This window comes from Delphinapterus leucas, chromosome 19 (assembly GCF_059928025.1).
Source record: "Delphinapterus leucas isolate spDelLeu-1000000601 "Yukka" chromosome 19, BTC_Dleu_Yukka2, whole genome shotgun sequence".
NCBI classification, from domain to species: Eukaryota; Metazoa; Chordata; class Mammalia; order Artiodactyla; family Monodontidae; genus Delphinapterus; species Delphinapterus leucas.
Window position 1 is genome coordinate 44,049,090 of NC_143147.1, and position 20,212 is coordinate 44,069,301.

Here is a 20,212-nt window from a genome sequence, read left to right on the forward strand (position 1 = left end):
GATATAGACAGCCTCATTCTACGCTATGGATTCCATGATTAATACAGTGGTTTTTATTTTTAGGTTAGAATTTATATTCCACCTGTTTCTAAAAATACTTTGATGAGGCATATAAAATTAAATAATATAAAGTAGGGTAAAAAGATGAATTCCTCCCTACAATGTTCTACAATCAGAAAGAGAGTATATAGTACAAATCCTGTATCTGAAGGAGCAAAGCAGTCTCCCAAAGGGGACACTATACCTTGTCTTCATCATATAGAGATGTGTGACCTGCCTCAGGGAACGTGGGGCTTTGGGGTGGGGAATCGCAGAAGCAGCCCATCACTTCATCAAAGATCCTGAAAAATACCAAAGAAACACCCACGATGAAAACCCAAGTGGCAGAAAATCTAAGTGGCAGGAAACTAACGCTGCCATTGCCAGCTCTGTCTAAAAGAATAATCTATCCTACCCTGCACTCAATTGTCAACTGAATAGAATCACCAGTGGCTAGAGGTGACATGCAAAATTTCACCAAGTGGCAGAAATTAGGAGGATGGATTGTTTAAACTTTAATACACCATATATATTTCTTCTTTTTAAAAAAGAATGATCTGAAGCTTTTCTGTTTTGTTTTTTTCATATGTAAGATATGAGCAGTGCTGCTGTCATCATTGGTCTTAAAGTAACAGAAAGAGCCTGGGACTAGAGCAGTGACACACCAACGTAATTACCCCTCCCCCTAGGGTAATGCATCAGTATACATCAAGAGATAGACGCTGAATGCATTTAATCGAAAGATGTATTGTCTCTGGTGGGGCTCACTCTAGTGTTGTGTTTAATTTCTCCTGACATTTCACTCATCACAGAGCAGACAGTTTCTTGTGTTAGCTACTAAGGAAAAGATGGTTTTTGTTTGTTTCTTTTTCTCTGACCAGGCTCATATAACAAGTAGAGGCTTGTAGAGTCTGCACAGAGGTGGAAAGGGAAGGACCTACACCTCTCCCAGAGCATATACCGCAAGGGCTACATCTCCTTAGCTGGCCCGTGGCTAATCAGGGGACCTCTATTCATTTGGAAGAAAGCTGAGATGCCCAAGGCTCCCCTTGTATAGACACAGTTCCATGGTGCCTTACCTGACAAAATCTTCAAAAGTCCGAAAAGAGACCATTCCGCCCATCCGCTGACACGGTGGAGTGAATGAGTTGTCCAGCAGCACGTCGCTGACACTAGCTACATGAGTCATGCCATAGTGGTTGAGGTTGGAGGAGAAGGACATTCTAAATGGTAATTCAATCAAGTGCATTAGACAAGGAGAGTAGGAACAAGGACTGGGAGAGTCACAACAGGGAAAAGGAGCTGGGAGGAAACTGAAGCAGGGTCAGGTTGCAGAGCAGGTTTGGTTTTTTACCCACCTATAGGTAAGGCCGTCTTGCTAGATTCACATGAACCCTTCCACTGGAATTTCCCCTCACACAAACCATATTTTTTACCAATCACCCCCCGCCCCAAATTTCTCCACATAAAAATCTAAGGACTGTCAGGAATATCATGGTGGTTTTAATACCATGACATCATGACATGTCTAACGAATGAATAGCAAATAGGGGTTAAAAACCATCCTGCATCTTCCCCTTCCTTAAAACATCTCCTCTTTTAAAAGGATGTAAACAAGCCAAGTGAGCTGTAACTAGGCAACACTTAAGGCATTTTTCTCTAGGAATTGTAATAGATTAAGTATTCACAGGTAGATATATGCGTATCAACAACAACTCTAAGTCATTTGGAATGGCTTAGTAAATCATAAAGAACACAATTCATCAGAGAGAAACAAGTAACAATCTGTAAAAGCAACTTTACTGAGGTATCTATTTTTTCCTTGAATGGGCTGACGGGGAGCGCAGTTATGAGGATTATAGCTTCTCCCTTTTTGAAAGAGAGACAGTTTTGCAAAATTTCCTTTTTTATATTTAAACACATTTCTATACCAAAGTAAACATATCTTCATTGAAAGCCCTTAATGAATCCCAGCAAGATACAAAAGGGCAGAGCATGGGTTTCAAAGTACGTGTAAGCATGACAAACAAGTGTAAACGGAGATGCTCAAAGAGAACTGATTTGTTCAATCTAAAAACATAATGAATCTGGATATTCCTTGACGCACCTCAGCAGTATGTACTGATAGATACTACTGTAAAGTGTTTGTGATGCCCAGTCAATCAGGACAGTCTGTTAGGAAGGACCAAACTAAAGGATGCCTCCAGGACTTGCCCAACATGTTACTGGCATACTGATCTGAAGCACGTTCAGAGCAAGGCAATGGCACTTGAACTTTGGGGAGCTGCTCAAAAATCTCCTTGAAGTGCACTGCCTGCAGTGTTGCAGGGGGCAAGAGAGCCAGCAAAGTGGGCTATAGATCTGGGTACATAGCGTACTCTATTGCGAACTGTAATTATAAAAGGCAATGGAATTTTTTACAGAATGGGAGTGCTGCTCACACAGACTATTAGAGACTGACACTCCCGGTTTTTATTCCTTTGGTAAATGATGACTATGAAAAAGTACTTCAACTTTTGACAGTACCAGGGACTAGAAGGTAGAGTGGAAGATGAAACCATTGATACCATGAATGAAACAGACAAATGAAACACACATCAAGCAAGTCTTACACATGGTGCTCACTAGAAACTGGGATTCAGAGCTGTATGAACGCAGAAGTGCTATCATCCTTTTCTAGGATCACCAAATATATTTAGTAAAGGAGCAAGTTTGTGAGGCATTGTATATTTTCTTCCTGCCTGGCATTAGACAGGAAAGAGAATCCAGATAACCCTTAAAGGGAACCCCCTCTGAAGATGCTAACAGTCTATGCTTGCGGCAAACATGGGGTTAAGAATCTTTTTCACTCAACTGAACCCCATCGGAAATGCCCACATTTCAGTTTCCCCCACTACTATGCTCTTGGACCAGGACAGCTAAAGGCAAGCAGGAGTGAAGCAAGCCCACTCTTCAAGAGCAGACAAGAGGACCAAACAAAACACTCCCTTTCCTCTCCCCATCCAAATTGGATGCCAAAAGCTATACACAGTTTTGATTACTTAATATTTAAAGGGAGAGGGACAAAATAAACATAAGCCTATAAATATTTCAACAAATAACTGATCATCTACAAAGATGTCAGCACCAACATGTTACGGCTTTAAGCACTTTGTGGATTCCAGTCAGAATTGCTATCCTCTCAAACTTGCATTGTGTTGCCTTGCTTGGCTCAGGAGCAGAAGGAAATCAAAATATTAAAATACCACTTGTGTTATTACTGGTCTGGAAACGTTTCACAGGGCTACACACATCAAAACTTCAAATACACTCTTCCAATGTAATCTCATTACATGTCTGAAATAAAACTTGACTTTCATAGCATCATAACACTTTATAGGAAAATAGCTAACAAACTGATAAAACATGAGATCAGCTATTTCTGCATGTGTGTTCCTCTAAAAGGAGAAGCAAATTAGAGAAAATATAAATTGAAAAACTGATGAACAATTTGCCAGGATAGGAGTAACTGTAAGGGTTTCTCCTCTGAAAGCCCCAAACAGAGAACTTAGCAAAGTAAGATGTTTACAGCAAAGCTGAACATCGGGCAGAGGATTCCCCTATTGTACACAGCTAGACGGGAGCTGTTCCATACTGAGGCTTTTCAAGCACTGCTTTTTGAATGGCTGAAGAAAAGCTGAAGACATGTTTTCCAAACAGAAAAAATAATTTAGTATGTCCAAAGGGGAGCTCAGGACTCCCTAGCAGAAAGATAACATGTTAGCTTGTCAAGTGTAGTGTTATTTTTTCCCCTGATTTTCCTAAAAGGTGCTTTTAATTGGAGAAAAAACAAAAAACAAAAAAAAACTAAATATACGGTACCTGTTTAGCGTGGGGATGTTCCCTCTGTAATTAAACAACCACAGTTAGTTATTGATAGGTTAGTGCAAGCCATAATAAAAGAATTGTCAGAGCAGATACAGACCAGTCGTGAGGAGCCCCAGCGTGGCAGCTCTGGCACTCGGCAGACATAATTAAGTGCTCATTACCCTTCAACCCCCCGGGTGCCTCCGCCTCCTGACCTACCTCACCACAGCAGCTGTTGATGGAAAGGGTCAAAATGTATTTACCATGGAGTATTTTTTATAGCTCTATTACAAAATAATAATTCAGAGTAAGGATAAACCACAGGCTCATGAAAATTAAGGCTGTATAATATGGTATATTATCTTAAGCTTCAACAAGAAATATAATTCTCGACAAAATTCTTAGAGAATCTTCTTAACTTGTTCCTATTTTACTAAAAATGCAATAAGGAGGTTCAGAGAAGTTGATTCCACAGCCTCTCCCACCTTAATTGATTTTCTAGGATGTGTGATGAACCTACAAACTCTCCTCTAGAGAAAAGAAGCCAGGCACCTGGGCTCCCAGCTCCCTTTTCTAATTCTCTTTAACCCTGCTCTTCCTCCTGTAGACTGGGCTGGGATGGGGGTAGGAGGTGGTGTAGGAAAGGAGTATACTTTGTGCCATAGGAGCTTAAAGGAACTGAAAAGCATGCAGGAATGTGATGATTAATGATTCTATGACTAGAGTGGTATAGGCTGTTAAAAATGAATTAATTAATAATTTTTAAGTGAAATGAATTTAGGGAAATAATGACTTTTAAAAATTGCTGTAAGCTTAAAATCTCTAGGCCTTCCATAAATAAAACCTTAACCTAAATTTGGCTAGCCCTAGAATTTCCTGAGAAAGAATATTTCCAAATCGTGAAAGAAAGACTAGGATAAGAATGGAAAGTGAAAAGCAAGTCTCCTGCCTTCTCTTTGGTCTTTGACACCAACGCTTTTTTCCCCCCCTTTAATTTGACCTCAGTCACTTCCTCAACTGAAAAAAAAAAAAAAATCAAACCCTTATTTTCAATGTTAAAAGGGAAAAGTTATACTTACCACCCACAATTTAGGAGTCCTATAAGGGGGCTGATGGGTTGATTATCTTAACCTTCTAACACTCTTTTATCAGCCTTTAATCATTGTTGGGGTTTTCTGGCACACAGGGGACTTAATGGGCAGAACATAGTGGGTGGTGCTGATGGTATATGGAAGGAGGAGAGGAGGAAAATGATGCACTTTCCATGGCAGTGAAAGGAGCAGAACAGACTGAGCCGGCCATATAAATAAAGAACTATGACATATCGCTGCACATACACTGTATACCTCGTGTGATTTGTGAGTAGCAATGCTCTTTGCATCAAACCTGTATCACAGAGCAAATTCATAAGGCAGCAAGAGCCACCTCCGAGTGCAAAAACCTGCACCTTTGCTGTTTGGAGTCTTTGAGCCTCTCATTCAGGGGAATGAGTTTCATTTTACAAGAGGTCCTTAGTTATAATGCACTTGGCCCTCATCAACAAACAAAAAGTACGCAGAGGTTCTAGAGCAGAAGCAGAAAACTAACAGTAAATGCTAATGAAAATATAGGAAAGTCTTCCTTTTAAGATGTAAAAAGGAGTCTAAAGAAAAGGGCCACCTGCAGTCTCTAAACTATAAGCCTCAGTTCAGAGAGAAGAACCCTACAACCAAAGCAATCTCAGGCTCCTCCCATCCAGGTTTCTCGAATTTAGAAACCAGTATAGTCTCTCTCAACTGTTAACCAATATTTTACACTAATAAAATGGTCTCACTGCTTCTGTGACTACTCTAATCCCTTAGGGAGTCTTCACAGGATGAGGGCCAAGTTTTCAGCAGAAAAAGGCCTGAATTGAAAAGAACACCACCAACAAAAAGCCAGCCCTTCTCCATCAGCAATCCTCGAGCTCTCACGGGAAACCCCCTGCTGCTTTGTTATAGGAATTATGCACCATCTACACAGTATGGGATAAGAACAAAACTCCCAACATCTCCAGTTTTTAAAGGACTGGCCTCAAATCAATCACTTAAGAGGTAAGTTTATAGTCAGCTTATCCCCTTTGGTATCAATAGAATAAGATTCTGTGGGTCTGTCAGGGAGGCGAGCAGAGAAGGAAGGTTAAACTCTCTACTACCAGGTAAATACTTAGCCACGTCCAAAACAATCATCTATATATTTTGTAACTCTATACAGGGGCTATTTGATCAACTTAAGAAAATGACCGACGTGGCATACTGCACACTATTCTGAAACAGTAGAAAGCTAGCTCAGTGGTCTGCACAAAAATAACCAACAAACGTAGAGATTGTATGAGTCAAATATCCCACTTTATATAGCTAAAAATAAAATAAAATCTGCCACATTTCACTGCATACTCATCACGCAAAAATAATCAAATTTCTCAATCTCTGATAAGGCAATCAATTGCATTTTCAAATACAAAAAGAGTATAAATTCACTTGTAAGACACCTGTTTAGGCTCTTCAGAGCACTTACGATGATGAATCTTCATTCACAATGTTGTGAAAAATATTAGAATCATTTTCCTTCCAGTAGATTAGCTCCATTTTACAAATGTGATCACTGAGAAACCAAAGGGGAAGCTTTCCAAGGACACTGCTAAATATGGTGTCAAAAACCAGAATCTAGACCTGGCATTTTCTCATCTCAGCTCCTGAGGCTAGCATTCCACATCAATATTGACTAAATTTAAAAAAGGACAAGAGAAATCCTTTGAATTTTGAGGTGCTCGGCATTAAGTCACCTCTGATTTTACTGACCTGCCTGCCTAGAATGGCTGGAGAGCCTGCTTCAATATGAAAGCAAAGTCAGAGTTGCTGCCTGCTGGCTGAACCCTCTTTATTTAAGGAACACCAACTTCTCTGGCAGTCACAAGTTCTCTGAGCCTTTTACCATCCCTTCCAGCTGAATTTCATTTTGCTTGATTCTAGCTGGCCCTACATAAATCTTTTATCATATAAAAATGCTCCTGATTCTTTTGCCTTCTAACTGGAAGGGAAAAAAAAGACCCTATATGAAAATGATGGGGATGCATGCAAACAAGCAGTGGTTACATCAAGCTGTAACTGAGAGCCAGGATAGGGCAAATCTTTTGAAATCAGGCAGCAAAGCAGAATCAGAAGAGGTCGGCTGAATAACCTACTAGCAGTCACTAACAGCAGTACCATAGGAGAAACAGCAATTTGACTGGCTGTGACCAGTGGTGGTCTCCCTGTGCGACTATGCTTCTGCAGGAGAATCCAGATCAAGAGCTGTAGAACACATCTGAACCATGTATTTCTACTGGCATCTCCCCCACCACCTCCTTGCAGCTCAGATGCCCGAACTCCACTGCAGAGCTTTCGTTTACAATAAAATGATCGTGGCTTCATTCATTTGCAGCCCCTTTAAAGCCCCTTCTTGGCTCTGCTGGAAGATTTTGCTCTTTCTGAAACAAGTATGCCAACAGAGCTACAACATATTACTATTGCCTGCTATATAATTAGCTACAAACCCACAGCACAAAACTACAGGGATTTACAGGTGCCCTAGATTCTGCTTTTCCTTCCCCCTGGAATCAGCTAGTCTTCCTTGACAAGAAGGGACCTTGGGCTACCCTAATGATATATTGAGAGTTTTAAACTCGACTCTCCAATCTTCCAAGGCTAGAGTGCCAAAATAACGCAGCAGAGACCAGAAGCTGAGCCATGGATACAGGAAAGCACTTAAACCTGCTGAGAATCTTCTCTTATGCCAGATGCTTGCATCTTATCAGCAGACTACCCTGCATGAAGGAAGCAAGCACTGTAGAGTTTTATTTATTTATAGCTCATTCTGGCCTGCTAACTACAACCAAGTGCTCCCACTGCTAAAAAAATGCTGCAACTTGGATGACTTTTGAGTGCGTCAGTACGAGCCAAAGAAGGGTCTAATCTCTGGGTATCAAAGATGATCAGAATCCTCAAGAATGGCAATGGGCTGCCGATTAGCCCCATAGAAGGCTTCTGATTTCTAAACTTCCTCACAACCTTCTTCATGAAAAGAGAGCCCAGAGGCCACCCACCAACAGCTAAACTCTGAAGATGCCAAGCAGCCATAACTCAGTCATGGCCAAAACATGTGGTATCAGGGGAGAACACAGCCGACCTCTTCTGGATGCGAGACGGGAGAAGAGGAAAATGCTTGAATTAAAACATTATAACATAGAAGGCCAAATTCACAAGGAGCAAATAGCAGAGAAAGTGCAGCGCAACTCAAATTAACTAAAGTATGGATTTCCATGTAAGAAATAGGTGGAAATAAACACCAGTAAGTCTTCACCCATCATGTATGTACAGAAGTATACAACAAAATGGACTTCCATCTTCTGCATCAATTGTGGTGCTTCTTATGTGCATCACAGATTAAAAGTTTAAAAAAATGAATTATGTTCACTAATATGTATCACTTATGAAAATCATTTGGAGTTTTAAATTTCATACTCCCAGACTGTCATAATATGCACAGCCATATGCATAGCCACAGAGTTTATGGGATAATATACTTTACATATGTTTGTATAAATATTCTAGAAGATCAAATACATAGGCTGACTAAAGAACTTATTTGTTTCCAGATTATTCTGAGTTACTTAATATGTCCAAAGCTAAGTAAAATCGTGAATGTCAAATGATTGGATGAATCATCAAAAATACATTCAGGAAGAGGCTTTAGTGTAACAAGCTTTTCCATCACCAGCACCACAGAGTGCTAAAACTAGGGTTTCAGAATGAGAAAAAAGACACGCACACACCACCTCTGGCTCTAAACCCTGAGCCTCGCTGGAAGAAGACAGAGAAAAAGGAATGCTGAATGATAACAGTCTGAGCTCCAGGTTTAATCCATGTAAAATACTGGTTGAACTCACTAAAGAGCTGGCCTGATGGAATCTTAGACAAAAGAATTAAGTCCTAAAAGTCTGAATAATAATAAAATGTTCTCTTAGTGCAGACCAGCTATCCTGACTACTCCTGCACCAAGAAAAAGACTGAAGAAACTCCCTCATTTCTCCTCTAAGGACAATTGCTAACTGGCTACAAATCACCTTTAAAAAATGACAGCAAAAATCCCCTCCCCTCAAAAAAATTCACCTACAATAGGACGTAGTCCTTATACGCTAAGAAGATAAAGAAGGAAAAAAAATCCACACATTTCCCATATATATAGGTGTTCCATATATAAATATATAGGTTTCCTACTATGCTTAAGTCAAGTGTAGCTGCTGTTCAAGTGAAAGGAATTTAAGAAGAAAAGGGTATATCTAGGCCAGGAGCTTCCTTTAGTAAAGCTCTAATATGTGGATCCTCTGGTGCATAAGACCTGAGGACGCCGAATAAGTTGCAACTACAGTTCCCATAAAAAATTTGAAAGTCTTACATAGAAGATCAGGAAGTAGATGACATACCTTGGCTGAAGCCTGCCTAGCAAGAAGGATGATGAGAAAGTCACAGAGGTAAGAAATTGTTTAGTCATCTGCTGCCTTTTTTAAAAAAAAAATATTGTGAGGAGTATTAGAAAAAAACAATCAAATTATACTGAAACACAGAGTAACTAAATGTCAAACAAAAGTTTCAGTCCACAAGATGAATAAGCATCACAGATCTGCTGTACAACAATGTACCTAAAATCAACAATAATATATTGTACACTTAAAAATTTAAGAGGGTAGATCTCATGTTAAATGTTCTTTCCACAATAAAATTTAAAAAAATTTTTAGGTATAAGAAAATGTCAAGCAATACAAAGTTCCAAAATGAACTTAAACAAAAAGGTACCAAACGTGTTGGCCACATACTAATTGCCCAAATGCGCTGAAGAGGGTGTTTCTTCTCCCTTCTCAGAGGCTGCTCCACCTATTTGCAATGGCAGCTGCTTGTGTTTTGCCTGCTTCTCTAAAAATCAAAACGTGCAAATGGGACACGGTCTTCAATCCAAGTGGCATCTAAGGCATTTTCCTGAAAAAATACTCGGCTATTGTCAGTTTACGGACAAAGAGCCATGTTTCATCCCAACCCACGGGGGCTAAATCACTAGTCAAAAACAAACCACAGGAATAGAATTCCACCAGATGACCCCATACACAACAAGAGACTGTAGTCTTGCTTTGATAATACAGCTTAGAAAGATACTCCCAAGGACTTGCTGGACAAGTTTAGTCTACTTCAAATGAATGTCTGGGGACTTCCCTGGTGGTCCAGTGGTTAAGAATCCGCCTTCCGAATGGACTTGAGGACACAGGGAGGGGGAAGGGTAAGCTGGGACGAAGTGAGAGAGTGGCATGGACTTATAAATACTACCAAATGTAAAACAGATAGCTAGTGGGAAGCAGCCGCATAGCACAGGGAGATCAGCTCGGTGCTCTGTGACCACCTAGGGGGTGGGATAGGGAGGGTGGGAGGGAGATGCAAGAGGGAGGAGATATGGGGATATATGTATAGCTGATTCACTGTTATACAGCAGAAACTAACACACCACTGTAAAGCAATTATACTCCAATAAAGATGTTAAAAAAAAAAAAGAATAAATGTAGAAAAAGAGAAAAAAAAAGGATCCGCCTTCCAATGCAGGGGACATGGGTTTGATCCCTGGTCGGGGAGCTAAGATCCCACATGCTGCAGGACAACTAAGCCCACGCGCTCTGGAGCCCACGTGCCACAACTAGAGAGAAGCTCATGTGCAGCAACGAAGAGACCGCACGCTGCAACTAAGACCTGACGCAGCCAAATAAATAAATAAATAAACATTTAAAAAAAAAAAAGAATGTCTGGCTAGAAATGGGAAGACCAAGTACCAGGAAAGAAAATGCAAAAACTGGTTAAAGAATGTATGTGTTTTCTCCCCCAAGAATTTCTGGTTTGTTAACCCGAAATATAATATTGGGGAAATATAAAATTCTGTTTAGCATTAGATATGTAAAATATGTATATTCATATGCCTGTTCTCTGTTCTCATTGAACAATTTTTAAATCATGTGTAAAATACTGTAGTATAGCTACAGTATCAGAAGTGGATGATTGCTGTAACTACCAAGAATAAGCAACATAAGAATAAAAGTTTGTAAAAAGAAAAAAAAATCTCTCCTAGGGATACTACCATTAACATAAAACAAAGAGGACTCAGTGTGATTGTCCTAATTAATTCGGTCTACAGTTGAGCTGTCTATGTGGCTAGAAGTGCTGGAAATATGGCTAGCCTGTATTGAGACATGCTGGAAGTAGAGAATACACTCTAAATTTCGAAGACTTTGTAAAAAGAATGGAAAATATCTGATTAATAACTTTTTATTACGTATTAAAATGGTATTTTGAGGGACTTCCCTGGCAGTCCAGTGGCTAGGACTCCATGCTTCCAGTGCAGAGGGTAGGAGTTCGATCCCTGGTTGGGGAACTAAGATCCCACCAGCCATGCAGCCCAGCCAAAAAGAAAAAAAAAAGGTATTTTGGATACAATGCGTTAAATAAAATGTTATTAAAAGTAATTTTGTCTGTTTCTTATTAAATATGGTCATTAGAAAATTTTAAATTATATATGTGGCTTGCATTATATTTCTATTGGACAGTGCTGGTCTAGTAGTAGTGATTCTCAATTGTAGATGGTCAACAGAATTATCAGAGAAGCTTTTTCAAGAAGTGGTCCCCTGGACTCTGGTTCAAAATTAATCAGAATCTTAAGAGCCAGGAGCCCATATGTGTATTCTTAAAATACTTTGCAGATAATTCTGAGAATCACTGATCTAGCGGTTAGTGGACATAACTGTGTCCTTGAGCCTTACAGGAACTGAGGGTGGAATAAACGCTGGTAGACAGTCTCCTGTCATTTATTTCTGTAGAATTACAAACAATAATGCTTATGGCCTGCTTGTTCAAAACAGTAAGAACAGAAAAGAACAAAAGTACTGAGGCTGGAAAAAAGTTGGAACTTGACTCAAAACTAGCTAAAACTAAGATACCCTAGAATTCTTCTGTAAGGGTTGCAGGCCTATGATATAATAAAGAATTTGGCCTTTGTCCCTGGTTCCTGGGAGAGAGACTCTAAATCCTTGGAATTTCTCAAGTAATGAAGTGCCTTCATTATTCATGTGCCCCTTGGATCACACCTGAGTTTATGCTAAGAGATAACTCAGGACAGGGGCTACTCACTAGGAAGACCAACCATGTGATTAGAGGGTCAGCTGGACCTCTGGGGAGGGAAGACAAGCTGGAGAGTGAGTTTAATCACATGGCCAATGAGTCAATCAATCGTGACACTGTAATGAAACCCTGATAGAAACTCTGGGCACTGAAGCTCAATGGAACTTCTTGGTTGGTGAACACATTGATATGCTGGGAGGACAAGGTACCCTGATTCCACAGGGAAAGAATTCTGTGTTCAGGCCCCACCCCACCCCCCCAGACCTTACTCTATGTATCTCTTCACTTGTCTGGTCCTGATCAGTATCTTTTATTAAAAAAACTGTGATCGTAAGTATAGTGTTTTGCTGAGTTCTGTTAAGTTGTTCTAGGGCATTATTGAACCTGAAGGGGTCATGGGAACCCCCAAATTTGTAGCCAGTTGGTCAGAAGTGTGGGTGGCCTGGGAACCCAACTTGTGGCCACATCTGAAGTAGAGGTAGTTTTGTGAAGAACTGAGCCCTTAACTAGTGGCATCTGATCTAACTCCAGGTGGTAAGTGTCAGAATTGAATTGCAGTACACCAACTGGTGTCAGGATAAGGTCATAACTCCAAATTGTAACAAAAACATTTATAAGAAAATATAAAATCTTACAAAACTAAATTCAAGTAGCAAATCTGTAATAACTGAATAAGCCATGCTCTAAAATTAAATATAGCATTCTGTAATTAAATCTGATAATACATCTTCTATTCCTAAACTAACAAAAGGATTTTAGACCTAAAAAGCATTAAAGCAATTTTAGTTTTCTGGTTTCCACAAAGACTATTTTCTCTTTCCTCCTTTATTTTCCCTATCTTCACCTTTACATCTACATTAATAATAATAATAATCCAGCAGTTTATAATTCTGTATACATACAACCAAGGAAGACTTTAGAAAGATGACAGGGTTACTGCTCTGTTCAGGTCTGGTCTTTATCCAGAGGAACGTGTACACCTCAGTTGTTGGGAGGGACACGTATACAAGTTTTGAAACCATATCAGCAATAACCAATAACCACCCTTGAGACGGAAAGGTGAATAAGATTTCTTAACAAACAGTTAAGAAGCATGTCTCTCATTTTCCAATCGACTTTCCCTTACCAAATCGGACACAGATCCTCAAATTTAAAAGTAGGACAGGGAGAGCAATTCAGAAAGGCAAGGGGAGCGATGAGGGAAGGAAGGAAATCACAAGCAGCTCTGTGGCCTGACTACAAATCACTGCCCAAAGGGATGAGGTAGTAGAAAGCAGGAAGAAAAGGAGAATGTTCTGAGAATTACAAAGAGCATTAAGTTTAGCATGTAGTTCTCTACAATTATTCAAGGAACGCAGGAAAAGAAAGAAGCCTGAGCACCGAGCCCATGTGTGCCATGAGTACCTTGCTGCTCGCTGAAGGACAGTCATTCGTTTCTAGAAAATGAGATTCTGAAATCCATGGAGGCAAAAATGTACCGAGAGATGCTTGCTAAATCAAGGATATATGCTTTTCTCTGCCAGCCATAAGGTATTTTCGAGGTAGAGAAGTGAAAGGACCTTCTCAGACAAAGAAGACAAGTACTTTTTCTGAAGACGCTACAGCTCATCTGCTGACCTCTCCTGGATCAACAGTGGCATCCAGTGGCTGCAAGTCTCAGCACACACTTCTTTGTCTCTAGGAAGAGTTTCTATTGCTTTGGCTGAAGTGGCAATTTGGAACAAAACCATTTCTGTTGTCTATAACTAAGGATCCCCAAAGACATAGTACTTTGAAATAAAAAGTGAAGAACCAAAGCCCATAAAGCAGAAATGGAGGGGGGCAGCTTAAGACTGGCTGTGATTATTTGTATTTCCTGTGGTATTACTGAAAAGAATGAAAATACGGGAGGAGATGAACATATGTGTGGGTGAAATTCCTAAGTTTTCACTGCCTCAGAATACTTTAAAAATAAATGAGATTATGGGCTTCCCTGGTGGTGCAGTGGTTGAGAGTCCGCCTGCTGACGCAGGGGACACGGGTTCGTGCCCCGGTCCGGGAGGATCTCACATGCCGTGGAGCGGCTGGGCCCGTGAGCCATGGCCGCTAAGCCTGCGCGTCCGAAGCCTGTGCTCCGCAACGGGAGAGGCCACAACAGTGAGAGGCCCGCGTACCGCAAAAAAAAAAAAAAAAAAGAACAAAGGGACTTCCCTGGTGGTGCAGTGGTTAAGAATCCGCCTGCCAGTGCAGGGGACACAGGTTCAATCCCTAGTCTGGAAAGATCCCACATGCTGCGGAGCAACTAAGCCCGTGCGCCACAGCTACTGAGCCTGTGTGCCACAACTACTGAAGCCCATGCACCTAGAGCCCATGCTCCAGAGCAAGAGAAGCCACTGCAATGAGAAGCCCGCGCACCACAACGAAGACCCAACACAGCCATAAATAAATAAATAAATAAATTTCTAACAAAAGAGAATGAATGGAGTAATCCTAAATTTCTATCTTAATTAGACCATACTTTCTCTCTCCAGATCAAAGATCAAAAAAATAAAAAAAGAAATGGACACCAAGAGGCTCTTCTTCTCATGGTTTAAACGTGTTCATTTTCTGCTCTACATTTCTAGCTTAGAAAACGATACAGAATGGTCACACACACATTACCCACCCCCACCCTCCCTTTAACTCTGATAGAGCTCTGGTTGGCTCAGGTGCACACACCAGCTCAAACTCACCTGTTTGGATGAGATGTGGGCAGCATGAACTGGAATTCCACCACGCAGGTGTTGTCCTTAAGCTGGCGGTGTTGTACACTGTTAAGTTCATAGGCAATATAAGCCCTTCGAACATACACCTGGTTAAAAAGTAATCCTCAGTAAATACACTTCAAAAACAGAAACTAAGAGACGGTTAGCCCAGGAAAAACACAGTCTTGAAAGGAGGTGTCTGATGCAGAAGAAGGTGGTCTGTGGTGACAAGTCCCAAAGCCCCATACATACATACCTTGCTTTAATTAATAAAGCTGGAGTCTTAAAACTATACCCATGACTATAAATGGAAACAAAGCTAGCCTTCCTCTGCTGGACACCTCTTATAAACCCTTCACACTGACCTAAACTCGAGAGAAAGTTTGATCAGTTAGCACAAAAGTATATAGAACCATGACTATTAATTCATTACACATGATGATTTCAACAGAAGATAAAAGCAAACAGGGAGAGGGACTTCCCTGGTGGCGCAGTGGTTAAGAATCCGCCTGCCAATGCAGGACACATGGGCTCGAGCCCTGGTCCGGAAAGATCCCACATGCCGCGGAGCAACTAAGCCCGTGCGCCACAACTACTGAGCCTGCGCTATAGAGCCCACGAGCCACAACTACTGAAGCCTGTGCTCTGCAACAAGAGAAGCCACCACAATAAGAAGCCCGCGCACCACAGTGAAGAGTAGCCCCACTCAACGCCCACGCACAGCAACAAAGACCCAACACAGCTATAAATTAATTAATTAATTAAAATAAAAGCAAACAGGGAGAAAAATGAGAGGTGCTGATTCTGGGCCACCTGAGGAGTGAAGATAGAAGACAGAAACAATTGAAGTACAGTCTAACTCTTTCACTATCTTGTATCTTTGTTTTGTTTTCCCACTGGCCCAAATCGATTTTACAGTGTTTATATCCCCCAAACCCTAGGCAAAATCAGGAAGGCATAAGTTGACATATAATCTCTCAAATACACTAACTTGACTCAAAGAAACAGCAACAGGCCACGTCTCAGGAAAACCCGTCAGTCCAACCTCACGTACTTCACAGCTAATTTGCCATGCACATAAAATGAGACACATCAGCATGTGAGGTACGTCAGGAGACTTTGCATTAAATGGCATAAAAACACTGTAGAACACTTAGATATTTTCAAATTTTGATATTTACTGAGTAGCATACATTACAGTCTCCCCACAGAATACAAATAAAAAGTAACCCAAAAGAGCTCGCAAAGGGCTGTAGTGGTATCATATCACATAAAATCATTGAAGACACTCCTTTTCCTCATGTTCAAAAAAAACATCTACTTGGCAACTTTACAGCAGTATTTGGGGCCTGCAATTTTTGTGCTTAATGAGGTAGTGTGCTGTAGTGGAAACAGAAAAGTCATGAGTCAGATTGACCTGGGCTCAAATGCAAACTCTTCCACTTACTATCCATGTGAATTTGGGCAAGTCACTTAACCTCTCAGAGGCTCACTTTCTTCTACTTCATGAAGTAATTGTAGGATTAAATGAGAAAAATAAAGCACCTAAAACCCAGTTCATTAAATGTTATTACTTTCCTTCTCATGCCGAAATAGTTCATAAGAACTGCTTGACAATTCAGAATATAACTAAAATCCATTTTATTTGGCCCAAATCACAAAATGGTACTGTTCTGATCAGCCACATATTTTTTCACTTATTGTGTTAACAGGGAATCCTAATCATTATGAAATGGAAGAATTCAAATACCTGGTAAGTAGAATTGAAAAATGCTAGCAGCTATTTTCCTGTGATTGGAGCCCAGAAACTGGTGATTAGTTGAGTTGACACACTTGAGCAAGACCATTTGTTTCAGAGGAAAAGAGGAAGGTTCTCTACTCTTGAGAACCAACGTTAAGGCCAAAGAAAAAGGACAGATAACAATAGCCAAATGGACAAAAGGAGTCAGCCAGAAACTGAGAAAAAGGTCATGTCACGTTACTATGAGAACCTACCTCCAGAGCTGCCATCCTCACGACCTGGTTGCTGTGATAGAAGAAGTTTGGTAGGACATCGAAAATTGACGTTTCGGACAAGATGAGTTTCTGGAAGGTACAAAGACAAGCTTAAACCATTACATCCATAAGAGAACAATTCCAATGGACAATATTTAGCATTTGAAGCATTTAGTGAAACTTAAGAATTTTGTCTATGAAGGTCATGTATGATCTTACCTTCTCTCTGCCTCAGCTTCCTCAGCTACAAAATGGGGAAAATAAGAATACCTATCCTCACAGGGCTGTTGAAGAGTTAATATACGTAAAATTCTTAGACTAATGCATTAACAGTGCATTAATTATATGCTAATATAGGTGTTTATGGCTATTATTATCCTTTCTGACACATATCCATACTTAACTTTTAATATATTGTCTCACTACTCCACTATGGTAAGCCATAGATTTTTGATTTTTGAACCCTCTATTTCAACTATGAACCAAATAAGCAAAAACATCCTTCCCCCCTCTTTAGTTTCCCCAGAACGAAATCTGATAGAAACCCTGAAGATTCCCTTGGCTAGGTATAATAATATTATCATTATTTCCAAGTAGAAAAATAGAAAGTCATTCCTGACAAAATGGTGTTGTTTTAAAAATAATAGTCAAGGTTCTTTGAATTAGCAGTAAAATTAGCCAATATTCTTTTATAAAATTGGCTCTGGGGCTTCCCTGGTGGCGCAGTAGTTGGGAGTCCGCCTGCCGATGCAGGGGACATGGGTTCGTGCCCCGGTCTGGGAGGATCCCACATGCCGCGGAGCGGCTGGGCCAGTGAGCCATGGCCGCTGAGCCTGCGCGTCTGGAGCCTGTGCTCTGCAGCGGGAGAGGCCACAGCAGTGAAAGGCCTGCGTACCGCAAAAAATAATAATAAAAAATAAATAAATAAATAAAATTGGCTCTGTATGAAGCTTAATAGTAAGCATTAAAATAAAATTAAATGATTATTTAAGTAGCTTTGCCTGTAGAAGACTAACGACTACCTATTTATACATCTGATTCAAATATCAGAAGTCAACCAGTGCTACCACTTCATTCTGTCTTAGAATACCTTCTAGTTAAAAGCGCAAGAGGTGAAGGCTTCATTAGGACACTTCTATCAAGGCAGGCCTATTCAATTTTTAAGCTAAGCCACAATTCTAACAGCATTTTATGAAGAAAAAACACATAAGTATAAATCATTTTAGAAATTCACAGTATGAAACTTCATTACACAGAAAATCAAAATTGACTGACTGATTACTTAAACTATGCTTGGGAATAAAGGGGACAAGAGTGCAGAGTGGCAGAAAAGGGCTATAATGTATACCTGCAGGTTCTCAATGCAAAACTGATGTCCGTACATGTCAATAGCTGATAGGAAGATAGACTCTACTTGGTTATGGCGAAGCTCATATGATGGCAAATGGGAGGCAATAAGAACCTAGAGTGAGAGCAAAATAAAAGGCGTAAGTTCCTGAGGGAGTGATTATTCTAGGCTCCTATTAGGCAGCTCTGATACAAAAGCAATAAATATAAATGTGTAAGTGCAGGCATCAAAGATAAAACAGAGACCAAGTAAAACAACTTCTGGGTCCTGTAACATAAAGCCAAGGCCACCAAATACTGCATCTCAGTTGACTCTTTTTTTTTTTTTTTTCAGTTGACTCTTACCATGATTTGCTTGTGAGCAATTTCCCATGGGGGCAGAGGGAGGGGGAGGGAGAAAAAACAGCTTCAATCAAGTTCCATCAGTGCATGTGATTTACCATTGCAGAGCTGCTAGTCCTGGGGACTGCATGACTAGCTGTTAATGGGGAATCAGGTCTGGCAGGGAACAGCTGTGGGGAAGGTTGGTGCAGCAGAGCTAGCCTTTTGCAACTCTGAAGGGGAAAGACTAGGAAAAGCTGCTCGGACAGCCCCAGGTACTCAGTCCCAAGGAGGAGGTGTCAGGATGTAACAACAATGCATGTGACGGGCAGAGAGAGTGAAAGCAGTGTCACAAACAAAAACAGGGACACGGTAGGACCTGAATACCCTCAGCAGGTCACTGAGAGGTTCAATAACTTTTGAGTAATTCAGTGACATGGATACAATTGTAGAGAAAGCAGAAGGTCACTGAACAGCTTCAAATGCTGCTTCCTTGTCGATGCCCATGTGCTGGAACACAAAGGGAGTGCCAACTCCTGGCTTCCCTGCTGAAACCTTTTGGAATGGAAATGAAGACTACAGGGTGAAACTGGGCTGCTCTGGGGTTGTGCTGATTGCTAGCACCTAAGATTCATTTCATTATCTTCTTGCTTTCCACACTTGATTTTTTCCTATACACTTAAAAGTTTTCACCTGCTTCTAAGCTCCCTTTGGAAAGTAAGAAATATTAAACCTATTGCTTTCCCTCAGTTTCCTTTCCTCCACGTGACCCTAGTTTACTAGGAAGGGTAGGGAATAATAACAGGATTTTATAATGGGGAGAGGGCTTCTATTTTTTTAATTAATTTTTATTGCAGTATAGTTGCTTTACAATGTTGTGTTAGCTTCTAGAGAGCTCCTGTTTTAAAGAAACTTAACGTTAATCTTTTCCTTTCTCTTTAAAAAACATATACCACATGAGAATGTTTGTTCTGAGGGCAATGAGACATACATGGGAAATTGCATGACCTTTGGAAGGTGCTGGAGGAAGAGCTCATTGCATCTAGGACTGCCCAGTCTATGAAAACCATTCCTCCCTCCGGACAGCCAACACATGTCCTTACCTGGCGTGCTCGGAGCGCCACCTTAGCATTGGTGGTCTTACTGAGTTGAGTTAGCTCCGTGAGGATATTCAGCAGCTCGTCAGTGAGAGTGGGGTCCCGGCCACACAACTGATCCTAATTGTTAATGTGACAAAGAACATACATATCCATGTTAAAAAGAACTGAGGTGGAGAGAACTTTGAAATAGGAAAAGGGAATAAAAACAAAGTAAACAGAGCTAGATTACTAAGATGCAAATGTCCTGTTACCTTTATCCTAAACAGTGTGGTAAAGAGATCCCAGAGGGGTAATTCCCTGGTGGTCCAGTGGTTAAGACTCCGCGCTTCCAATACAGGGGGCGCGGGTTCAATCCCTGGTCAGGGAACTAAGATCTCACATGCCGCAAGGCCAAAAAAAAAAAAAAAAGAGAGAGATCCCAGAGGAAGCTGCTACAAGGAGAAGCCCAATTCCTCGGCCATTCAGATTCTAAATTCCTAATGTATTTCTTTATAAATAACACCAGACTTTAAACAATAGAAATCATTAGAGACCATTAAAAGGGGTCAAGGGATTCTCCCTAAGAAATAACAAAGGATGTCTCAAAGTTTTAAGAGGTTTTAAATAATATAGGGACTAAAAGCTTTCCTGTTCC

The 20,212-nt window shown here is 40.6% G+C and overlaps 1 protein-coding gene across 22 annotated transcripts in view; it reads right to left on the bottom strand.

Moving 5' to 3' along the window:
• Positions 1 to 20,212, bottom strand: part of ACACA (acetyl-CoA carboxylase alpha) — a 274,775-nt gene that overhangs the window by 111,506 nt on the left and 143,057 nt on the right. For 20 of the 22 annotated variants that reach the window (XM_089900994.1, XM_089900995.1, XM_089901007.1 and 17 more), the window contains 7 exons: positions 19,582 to 19,695; positions 18,159 to 18,272; positions 16,811 to 16,900; positions 14,804 to 14,922; positions 3,901 to 3,924; positions 1,119 to 1,262; positions 245 to 341 (listed from right to left, as the gene is read on the bottom strand). In XM_089900994.1, the coding sequence (XP_089757120.1) occupies positions 245 to 341; positions 1,119 to 1,262; positions 3,901 to 3,924; positions 14,804 to 14,922; positions 16,811 to 16,900; positions 18,159 to 18,272; positions 19,582 to 19,695 (702 nt within the window). The remainder of the gene's footprint in view (positions 1 to 244; positions 342 to 1,118; positions 1,263 to 3,900; positions 3,925 to 14,803; positions 14,923 to 16,810; positions 16,901 to 18,158; positions 18,273 to 19,581; positions 19,696 to 20,212) is intronic. The other 2 variants (XM_089900992.1, XM_089900999.1) reach the window with 1 other exon arrangement.